At 38.6% G+C, this 11,432-nt stretch overlaps 1 protein-coding gene across 1 annotated transcript; it reads left to right on the top strand.

The window, feature by feature from the left end:
• Nucleotides 1-1,356: 1,356 nt before the first annotated feature.
• LOC142760387 (astacin-like metalloendopeptidase) lies at nucleotides 1,357-10,733 on the top strand. Its single transcript, XM_075863571.1, has 8 exons — nucleotides 1,357-1,404; nucleotides 1,502-1,642; nucleotides 7,963-7,984; nucleotides 8,743-8,808; nucleotides 8,950-9,084; nucleotides 9,189-9,306; nucleotides 10,359-10,537; nucleotides 10,648-10,733. The coding sequence occupies exons 1-8, from the start codon at nucleotides 1,357-1,359 to the stop codon at nucleotides 10,731-10,733; spliced, it is 795 nt and encodes a 264-aa protein (XP_075719686.1).
• The last annotated feature ends 699 nt before the right edge of the window (nucleotides 10,734-11,432 follow it).

The following is an 11,432-nucleotide window of genomic DNA, read 5'->3' on the forward strand; positions in this document are numbered from 1 at the left end:
CGCGTCTCAGCGTTCTCAGTGTAACCTAGCAACACAACTACTTTCATTACAAAGTTACTTCACGCTAAACTTATCAACAATAGTGAAAGTTTAACTAATCTTTTATATAAAAATATAAAATTGTCAATTCAGAGCTTGTTTTACTGGTTTTAATACACCTGTTTTAATGCATTGCAGATGAGAACACACTCCCGGCTTTTAAAGACCACTACTTTTAGGTTATTTCTGTAATTTATACAATTCAGGCACTATCCCACTGTATCCCTATCATCAAGTGTCTATGTTTTGTAAACAAAAGAAAGTATTTATTTTTATAATGGTTCATCTGTTTTAACTGCCCTTTAGTTGAAAAAAACCGGGTGTGACGTCACGGTCGCACTCTGACCTCGGCAGATTTGGCGGTTTTTCACTCCTGTTAATTTGAACTCACTATGTTATATAAAGTGTCAGAAGCACAATGTGTACATGGCCTGAAGAAGACGCTCGTTCAGCGTTGAAACGCGTAGCCACATATTGAAATAAACGATTTTATTATATCTGGACTTTACCGTCATTTCTACAAATTTTGCCACGCAGCAGCGCCTCCAGACGATCCATTTTTTTCCCCTCCTTTCTCCGTTAATACTGTAGCGTGGCCTTGCCGGTCATGGTGCCCCCACCGCTAGCTACGCGACTGAATCTGGCTAAAGTTGAGGACAGGACAAGGCAAAGTCCAGATCTCAACCTTATTGGTCTTAAGAAAGCTTTGCATAAACTAAGGGTCCTTTTACATGGCCCGACGTGGGCCATGTAAACGAGCACCGATGAACGAGACAGCTCCTTGATTGGCGCTCGTTTGCTCCTTTCACAAGGAGATATGTATGGGGACGAATGCTTGTTACACAGGGCAAAGATCGGGAACCAGCGTTCTATGACCGCTCTTTTTCCCGATAATTGGCCAGTGTAAAAGGGCCTGAATACCCTCAAACAGCAATGAACTGAAGCAATGTTGTAAAGTAGAGTGGGAAAAAAAATCTCTTAAATGATGTGCGAGACTAAAAAATGTATACAGAAGACATTTCCTTCAAGTTATTGTTACTAAAAGTGGTTCTACACGTTACTGAATTATAGGGTTTGGAAAAAATAACGACATTGTATATGTGTGTGTGTGTATGTGTGCAGGCGCACAGGATGTGTTTCTTTCTTGCACTAGAAATATGCCCTGCAGGTCACGTTACACCTGTAGGTGGAGAAGGTCAGAAGCCGTTAGAATCGTTACAGTAGCCCTTCAAAAATAATTGTTCTTTGTGTGTCAATGATACAAAAGAATTTAACATCCCATTCACAGCAAGATCTCAAACTATCCCCAGGACAAACATGAACACAACTGACCAGTACGTGTCACCTCTTCCACCACCCAAGACGGTAATTTGACAAAAATAATGAGACCATTTACTGTACTGTTACTTTCTTCATGAAACCGGCTATTCACTATAATCTTCAATTCCGTTTCACTCTAAAGTCCTGTTTACTCAAAGATCTTCATAATAATCACATAGCACTAAACACAAAGCAAAATAAACCTGAATTTTCGGCTGTAACTATTCTGTCAGACCTCCTTAATATCCCTAATGCATTGACCATGATAAACAGTAGCCTGCAGGTGACACATACTGCTCCCCACTAAAGGGTCCTAAGATTAAGACTAGGGTTATAGGTAGACATGTGGGACCAAAATTCAACGTATGTAGTGAGTAAAACAACAGTAACAAAACTTAAAGGGGTTATGTGGGGACCAAAAATTATTAGCAGTGTACTCTCTGCAGTATGTGAGTACACTCACTAATATACATCATGGTCCCCCTTTACGCTGATTCTGAGATTTACATATATTTTTAAAGTGCTGCCTGGGGACCGGAAGCTTAGTTGCACAATCTTCTTTGATGACAATACGAATTCGTCATGTGACCGGCCCCGCTGTACTCCATGTAATCGATGTACTACTGCTACTGCTTATACATAGGCAAATCTCCTATGTGTCCTGCGTCCTCACAACATAATCACCTCTTCTCGTTTCTGCTGTCCTCTTATCTACCAGATGCCACTGCACCAGATGACATTCAGATGAAATTCAGATAAATTTTATCCGAACCCGCCAATGTCTGCAGGATTGGCTGACTATCCAATGTGTATAGGGGTCTCCAATATCTGCCGTCGTGGAAAGAAGTATTGGGCATGTTGGATTTCAACATGTCCAGTTTTTTGCTCCCGTGGGAAATAAGCCACTGCAAGAGAGATTTTGGTAGTGGATTATTCCCCTCTATCCATTGAAGAGTCTTATTTGATGACGATAGGACTCTTCGGCTCGCTGTACTCTATGTACTTGATGTACTACTGCTACTGCTTATACATAGAGTACAGTGGGGCCGGTCACATGACAAAGATGACATTCAGATGACATTCAGATGAATTTTATCTGAACCCGCCAAAGTCTGCAGATTTGGCTGACTACCCGATGTGTATGGGGGTCTCCAACATCTGCTGTCGTGGAACGAAGGATTGGGCATGATGGAGATCAACATGTCCAATTTTTTGTTCCAGTGGGAAATAAGCCGCTGCAAGAGGGATTTTGGCAGCGGATTATTCCCCTCTCACCATTGAAGATAGGGAAAGCCAAGCTGAACAAGTAAGCTTATGGTTGAGTCGGGAAACCAGTGATTTAAAGTATGTATGCCCAACTTTACGGTTTCAGTGACTAATACTGCTCTACTATGAGAATTACAGCAATCACAAAATGACTTGCTTCTGAAATACAAGAACTAAAAACGATAAAGAAAAACGTTAAAAAAACACACAAAACAAAGCGGGCAAAACTCCATATATTGTAGTATCAAAGCCAGGTCCAAAATAAGACACGTGACCAGAGACCAGCACTAATGTAAAACATAGATAAACACTAGTCCAACCCAGCAAGAAAATCAATTATGGTAAAGAATACAATGCAACAAATGCTACATAAATATACATATATAAAGTGCCATGTGCAATATACAATACCAACTGTGGCTACTTATGATCTCAAGATGGGAAAGCCTGGACAAGGTAAACCAGCTGAATGGGCACTAAGTGTAAAGCTGGCCTCAATCCCTTCCCCACGCGTATAGCCGGAGGGACCCGGCTTTCTCAGGGGTCTGTTAAAAACAGTGGCTGAATCAAGAATTTTTATATAGATAGCTGCGTGTGTAGTCAATATATACGCTGCAATAATTGATAGCTATGTACCATTATGGCGCCATGGGTAAGTCAACATGTGTCCCAAGTACCAGCGTCTGCAGTCCTATATTGCGTCTGTCTATGCACACGTGTGCCACAAGTGCATCGGCATCCACTGATTGGGTCTAGAATAGATGCGACCAGTGGATTGCTCATGCGGGGCTGGACATGTGTTATATCTAAATTCCTGGACTCCCGTGATCTGCATTAAAATCGAGCTTGAGGAACGCTATTGAGCCAAAACATTGCGCGACCGGATTCAAGATTTTGCATCAAGGCGTGAGTAATGTCTATTACTTTGTTGGTGGATATATCTGTTTTTTGTCTAAAAAATATATGTACGTATACTTTGGAGACAAGATGTTTCAAACTATTTAAGGAAATGTTGGGTATATTTCCATGTATTTTTTTTTGTGTTCAAGAAGGCAACCATTATACTATCATACATAATTACTGTTTTATTGTCACTTTGCCTTCCAAAAATTTGAATAAAAAGTGATTAAAAATTTGCATGTATCGAAAAACTATATCAATAAAAACAATAGCTCGTCTCGAAAAAAACAAGCACTCATACAGATCCCTCGACGAAAAAATTAGAAAGTTAGGGTTCTCAAAACATGGTGACAGAAAAAAGGCATAATTTTTTACAAAAGTAATTTTATTGTGCAAAAAGTTATAAAAAAGCGCTATGTCAACATGTCATTTATAACGCACGGTGAATGCTGCATAAAAGGAAACCTATAAAACGATGCCAGAATTGCTGTTTCTTGGTCTCCTTGCCTCCCAAATAATAGGACAAAATGTGATCAAAAAGTCGCATGTACCCCAAAATGGTAATAATAAAAACTACAGCTCATCCTACAAAAAAACAGCCCTCATACCATTACGTCTATATAAAAAAAATAATGTTATGGCTCCAATAAGTCAGGAAAGAAGAAATATGCAGGTGTGCAGGCCCGGGGGGAACATTTCTTCTGTTTCAAGAGGCGATTATTAAGACCCTAATATTATGGAACCAGGAAAGGGAGGGCCCAAACATATCTGCTTGAAGCGAGGGTGCCTGTATTATACCAGGACAACACTTCCCCAGCAAAATTCCCCAAACTGCAAATGTGCAGAGTGTGGACCAAATAGGGGATAAGAAAGGACATTTATCAGTGCGACACCGGCCTGTGCAGAAAGGATTGCTCCACAGCGTAACACACATCTATGGATTATTTTATTGGTTTTTTTACCCCATTATTCTACCACCTGACTATGCCCCTGATGTACTCTGCCCAGCTTACATGTGCCCCCTACATTATAAACTGAAATGTCAGTAAAACTCCAAATAAAACTACTACCAAGCAAAATCCACGCTCCAAAAGCAAAATGGCGCTCCCTCTATTCTGAGTCCTACAGTGTGCCCAAACAGCAGTTTACATCCACATATATGGCATCACCATATCCGGAGAACCGTTTTAACAATTTTTGTAGTGAGTGTCTCCAGTGGCACAACAAGTTTGCCACTGAAATATCACATCTGGGGAAAAATTGCAATTTTTACTTTGCACCATCCTCAGGGCAATAATTTATGGAAAAGACCTGTGGGGTGAAAATGCTCACTACACCCCTTAATAAATGCTTTTAGGGGTGTAGTTTCCAAAATTGAGTCACTTTTCAGGGGTTTATTTTCTTATTTCACATCAGTCCTGCAGATGTGAACCAATACTTTGTAAATCGCCAAATTAGGCCTCAATTTCGCATGGTACTCTTTCACTCCTGAACCCTGTTGATCGTCCAGGTAAAAGATTAGGGCCACATGTAGGGTGTTTCTAGAACCAGGAAACTCTGCATATTAATTAGAGAGCTGCGTTTTCATGGTGACACATGCTGGACACAACATATTGGACACTGAAATGGCAAATCCATGGTAAAATTGCCATTTTCACTCTGCAACATCGAGTGCACACTAATTTCTGGAAAACACCTGTGGGGTTAACATGCTCAGTCCACTACCAGGTGAATACCTTGAGGGGTGTAGTTTCCAAAATGAGGTAACTATTGGGGGATTTCCACTGTTTTGGTCCCACAGGAGCTTTGCAAATGCGACACAGCACCCAAAAACGATTCTAGCAAATGGTGCTCCTTCCCTTCTGAGCCCTGCCGTGTGCTGAAACCGCAGTTTATGACCAAATATAGGGTATTTACGAATTCTGGAGAAGTTTCTTTCCAAATGTCGGGGTTATTTTTCTCCTTTATTTGTGGAGAAAATAAAAATATTTTGAGCTAAAGCTACATCTTATTGATAAAAAATTCATTTTTATTTTCACTGTCCAATTCTAATAAAATCTATGAAACGCCTGTGGGGCCAAAATGCTCACTACACCCCTAGATGAATTCCTCAAGGGGTGTAGTTTCCCAAGTGGAGTCACTTTTGGGGAGTTTCCACTGTACTGGTATCTTATGGGCTTTGCAAAAGCGACATGGTACCGAGAAACCAATCCTGCACTCTTATCTTTCTGAGCCCTGCGATGTGCCCAAACAGCAATTTATTACCAAATATGGGGAATTTCCGTACTCTGGAGAAGTTGCTTTACAAATGTTGGAGGGTTTTTTCTCCTTTATTCCTTATGGAAATATTTTTTTATAGCTACAGTACAACAACATCGTATTGGAAAAAAATAAAACTTTTCATTTTCACGTCCAAATTCTAATAAAATCTATGAAACACCTGTGGGGTCAAAATGCTCACTACACCCCTAGATGAATTCCTTGTGGCATCTAGTTGCCAAAATAGGGTATTTTTGGGGGTGTTTCCTTTGTTTTGGCTCCACAAGACCCATTCTAACCTGACATAGTGCCTAAAATTTAATCCAAGGCTATATTCACACGCTTACTAAAAAACGTCTCAAAATACAGAGCTGTTTTCAAGGGACAAAGCAGTATTTTTAGCACCTCACGTTTTTTGCTGCATTTTTTAGGCCGTTTTTGGAGCTGTTTGTCTATGTCAATGACCGTTTTCCCATTTAAATCAATGGGCAGATGTTTGAAGGCATTCTTCTTCCGATTTTCCAGCCGTTTTTCGGGACGTTTACGGCCCGAAAAAATGGTTAAATGGTTAAAATAGCCCGTTTGAACATACCCCAATAAAAAGAATGCCCCAAAATCCACTAGGTACTCCTTTGCTTCTGAGGCCTGTGTTTCGGTCCATTAGGACACTAGGACATGTGAGTTATTTATAAAAACTGCAGAATCTGGGCAATTAATATTAATTCGTGTTTCTCTGATAAAACCTTCTGTGTTACAGAAAAAATTGATTAAAATGGAATTTCTGCAAAATAAATGAAATTTGTAAATTTGACCTCCACTTTGCTTTAATTCGTAAAAAGTCTAAAGGGTTAAGAAACTTTCTAAATGCTGTTTTGAATAATTTGAGGGGAGCAGTTTTAAAATGGGGTGATTTATGGGGGGCTTTCTAATATATAGTCCCCTCAAAGCCACTTCAGAACTGAACTAGTCCCTAGAAAAATAGGCTTTTGACATTTTCTAAAAAATGTGGGAAATTTCTGTTAAACTTATAAGCCTTGTAACGTCCTAGGAAAATAAAAGGATGTTAAAAAAACGATGCAAACATAAAGTAGACGTATTAAAAATGTTAAGTAGTAACTATTATGTGTGGTATTACTGCATGTCTTACAAGCAGATACATTGAAATTTCGAAAAGTGCTAATATTTGCACATTTTCTCTTAATATTGGTGTTTTTCCACAAGTTCCAAAGTTATTACCACATAAAGTGAAACATGTCAGATTTGAAAAATGAGGCTCTGTCAGGAAGGTCAAAAGTGGCTGCAGCGGGAAGGGGTTAATAATAAATTTTGTGTTACATCTCACAAAACAGAAAATTTTTCAATTGTAATTTTTTTTTTTCAACGTTCCCATGTGCAGATATTTTTGTTACATACATGGTTTGGTGCCCCCTGGTGTTCTTTTGATTTCTTCTCTCCACCTAATGTGTGGACTCAGTAGCACTGCCTGGATCTTCTTGTACACAGGTCACGGATTAATTCCTGCATTTGTGCAGGCCAGTTCATTAGAATCGGCGTGCTGGATTTATTTTTATGTCAAGATTGGAGCAACATTTTTTGGTTAAGAATTAATTTAATCCTAACAAGATATCTGTGAATATACGGTACCAATTATCCGGATAATGATATTATTCTTCATTGTGTGTATGTAAATCCAGCCTATATGTGGGTGGACCCTTCTCTTACAAGGAGAGAGAAAACCAAAAAAGAAGGATTGACACTGGGAAACTGAGAAGTAGTAAATGTACAAAAACTTTATTAACAATGATAACACAATATAAAAAGAATCCAAAAAGACCACAGTAAAAACAGGGATCATTGGCTGGTGAATGGAGTCAGACCATGCAACTATGTGAGAGGCAGGTAAATAAAGTGCATGTGCGTCCTTTAAATGATGTATGTAACTATCCGTTAGATAGTAGTCTGTACAGAAGGTAATTCAATAATATGCATCAATAGATATGAAGTGTTTCAGACTATATAACTGTATTCAGATAGTATGGTCGTTATAAGACAACGGATATAACAGCACAAGTACCAATTGACATAATGACATAAGAATCTTACAAGGAGAGGTAGATAGACCTGTATTTAGTACTTTTCTCATTCTCCCAATATAAACATGTCTCTATTTTCTCATAGAAAACAAAAGATGCTGGAAAAAGTAAGTTAAGATTATTCTATCTATCCATCTAACCTTATTTCCATTTTTCTTCTCCCAATTAACTCTGCTAATTTTCCTTCTTTCCCTCATGCTTTTTGTTATGGTTTCCATAGTCAGTAATAAAACAGTTACTAGTAATTCAGTTCACCTATCCAATTGCCACTTTAAAGTTGCTCCATCCTCACTTGTACTAACTCTGCCAATACAAATGTATAAAAATGACAAAAATCTTAAGCTTTCTCTGCTTCTTCCTGACTCTAAAAACACATAGAAGAGTACTCACTGTATTATCAAATGGAAAACATACTTTATTTTGTCAGTATTCAACATGTTCAATAGAGGCTAGTCTGCTTTTGGGACAGATTTTTTTGTTTCTACAGATGGTTATTATGTATCACGAAAATTGTTGCCTATGTGAATTATAATGATCTTGCATGGTAGATGTTATCCGTACAGTGAGAGAACAATTGCATCTTGAGCATTGTTTTTGCTGAAATTGTGAGGCTAGGATGGGAAATATCATTATTGTGCTGGTGGTTCTTATTTCTAATCCAACATTGATGCCCCTATTTGCATTGTTCAAATTATGTTCTTGCAGAGGCGTTACTTGAATCTCCTGAAATTTAAGTAAACAAAATTCTCCCCAAAAATCGTCATAAGTGAACTCTAGTGAACGCAGTGTTTTGCTAAGGGTAAAAATGTTCTAACATTTGTGCTGCTACTTTGGTATTACATTTTAATTTCTTTCTTTTTTTTAGCAATTGCCCCTTATCCTTACGCTGACAGCAGAGCAATGTTTGAAATAATTAAGGAAGCAAACAAAGGTGAGATTTGTGTAATATTTGCTAATGAAATTACTGCATTGTATTGATAAACAAAACTTTTTGGGGCAATTTTTGGGTGTTTTTTCATCATTGTGAAAATCTGTCAATATAGATCTAACTATTTGTCCTTTCTCATCGCAGACATCGCTGTCTTCCTTGTGGGTGGTGACATTGACGTTAAACACTCACGTAGTGCCAAAGTATGTCCTGGGTGCCAATGGAAAAAATCAGCAAATGGAATGGTAATAGTTCCGTTTGTCGTGTCCCCTGATTATTGTAAGTTATCCCTATTATAGATCTGACCTGAGATACTTGTGTCTAGAGATGAAGTTTGTCAATATTTTAAACCTAAAAACATAACTCTGTTCTTCTGTTTCCAGCTAGTTTCGAAATATCAATGTTCGATACGCTCATGAAGGAATTTGAGATTATGACCTGTGTACAGTTTGTCAATAGAAGCAATGAACAAGACTATATCAGTATAGAGACTGGAGGAGGGTATGGAAATCTATCATTTAAGCTTAACTATAACAGTGTCCACAAAAATGAATCCATGAAGAATGAAAATCAGAGGGGTTGTCTCATCACAAATAACCTCTTTAATATTATAGCCATGAGTCCAGCTACCGAGGCACCCAACAGCGCTCTTGGCTTTTTTTGTAACTCCCAGCGCGCAGCCAACTCTCCATTCACTTCTATGGGGAGTGTGGTCGTCCTGAACTGGGGTCATGGATTCACAGATCTCTCGATGGGTGAGGGCCCCAGAGTTGGGACCCTTACCTCTCAAGCATTTATGTTGGGAATACCCCTTAAATGATAGTATAAGTACTCTATTAGTTTTGCAAATGTCAAAAAAATTTTGATTTTCCATTCTTCACTATTTTCAAGCTTTTTGCAGTCAGTGAATAGCAAAATTCTTCTTTCTCGCAGCTGGGAATTTGCTACAGTGGTATGTAATCTAAGCTATCCTCTGTAAGCCTAACAGTCAAGGCTACCTACACTGATACATTGGAGCAAGGTAGATCAGAGAGTATTGTCTACACTGGATATAAGTGTAGTAAACTCCCAGTATGAAAAGGTTCTGGTCTTTACAGGTTTTTAATCTCTAAATGTATGTTTTCATTCACTGACAGCAAAATAAGAGCTTGGAAATGGTGAGGAAATAAAATGCCATGTATGTTCAAAAAGTTGTAGAACTTTTTATTATAAATGGATTTTATGGGAATATACATTGATAGCCTATCCTTAATATAGGCAACCATTGAGTGATCAGTGGGGATTTGACCCAGGGACCCCCCCCCCCCCCACTGATCATGTGCATGGATGTGCTGCTGTGCCTGTAGAGATGCAGCATCTTCTTCTGCTGATTATTGGGGTTTCCAGGGTATGGACCTCCACTCATCACACATTGATATCCTGACCTAAGGATAGGCTATCAATGTAATCTTCCAGAAATCTCTTTAAGCTTTATGTACAAAAAAAACAGAAACCCCCTTTAATGTGGACTGTTCATGTACTAATATGGTACTTGATGCTGTTATGTTTTTCAGGTGTTGGTCGTATGTTGGGAAGGTTGGAGGTAGACAGATATTGAGCCTTGATATGCCTTCCTGTATAAAATACACTCTGGTACCACATGAATTCATGCACGCGCTGGGCTTCTTCCATGAGCATACCAGGCCTGACCGGGACCAGTATATCGATGTCTTATTGCAAAATATTTCCCCAAGTGAGCACCTATATTTACATAGCCTTGACATTAGCCCCCTCAATAAAACATAAAACAATGTTGACTTGAAGGATCACGAGACTGATATCTCATTATTTTTTCTTAAATAGGGGATTACAGCAATTTTATCTTGGATGGAGGAAATACTTTTCAGCTACCATATGGCTACAAATCAATCTTGCAATTTAACTCGTAAGTATATGACAAAGTTGAAAGTACACGTACATTACTGTAGAGTACCCCATTCTGGATGTATCATGTAAGCTATATTCACACAAAATAACAAGATTATCATGATCTGTTAACCCCTTCGCACTTTGCCACTTTTGACCTTCCTGACAGAGACTCATTTTTCAAATCTGACATGTTTCACTTTATGTGGTAATAACTTCGGAATGCTTTTACCTATCGAAGTAATTCGGAGATTGTTTTCTTGTGACACATTGGACTTTACATTAATGGAAAAATTTGCTCTTGAAGTAGGCCGTGAAAATTAAAATCTAAATTTTTTCACAGAAAATATAGGTTTAGCTAATTTTTTATCATTTCCACAAGGACTAAATGAGAAAAAGCACTGCAACATTTGTAAAGCAATTTGTCCTGAGTAAAACAATACCCCACATGTGGTCATAAATGGCTGTTTGTACACACGGCAGGACTTAGAAGGGAAAGAGCGCCATTTGGCTCTTGGAGCTCATATTTAGCAGGAATTTTTTGGGGAGGCCAAGTCGCATTTGCACTGCTACTGAGGGGACAAAACAGTGAAAACCCCCTACAAGTGACCCCATTTTGGAAACTACGCCCCTTAAGGAAATTATCTAGGGGTATAGTGAGCATTTTTACCCAACAGGTTTTTTGCAGAAATTATTGGAAGCAGGCCATGAAAATCTAAATT

Source organism: Rhinoderma darwinii, chromosome 4, assembly GCF_050947455.1.
Source record: "Rhinoderma darwinii isolate aRhiDar2 chromosome 4, aRhiDar2.hap1, whole genome shotgun sequence".
Classification (NCBI taxonomy): domain Eukaryota; kingdom Metazoa; phylum Chordata; class Amphibia; order Anura; family Rhinodermatidae; genus Rhinoderma; species Rhinoderma darwinii.

What these genes read in the sequence shown, in the direction of transcription:
- LOC142760387 (XM_075863571.1), top strand. Translation starts at nt 1,357, where the DNA reads ATGAACACAACTGACCAGTACGTGTCACCTCTTCCACCACCCAAGACG. An exon ending in CTCTTCCACCACCCAAGACG is followed by an intron (nt 1,405 to 1,501) that starts GTAATTTGACAA and finishes TTCACTCTAAAG; the next exon opens with TCCTGTTTACTCAAAGATCT. An exon ending in ATTGCAAAATATTTCCCCAA is followed by an intron (nt 10,538 to 10,647) that starts GTGAGCACCTAT and finishes TTTCTTAAATAG; the next exon opens with GGGATTACAGCAATTTTATC.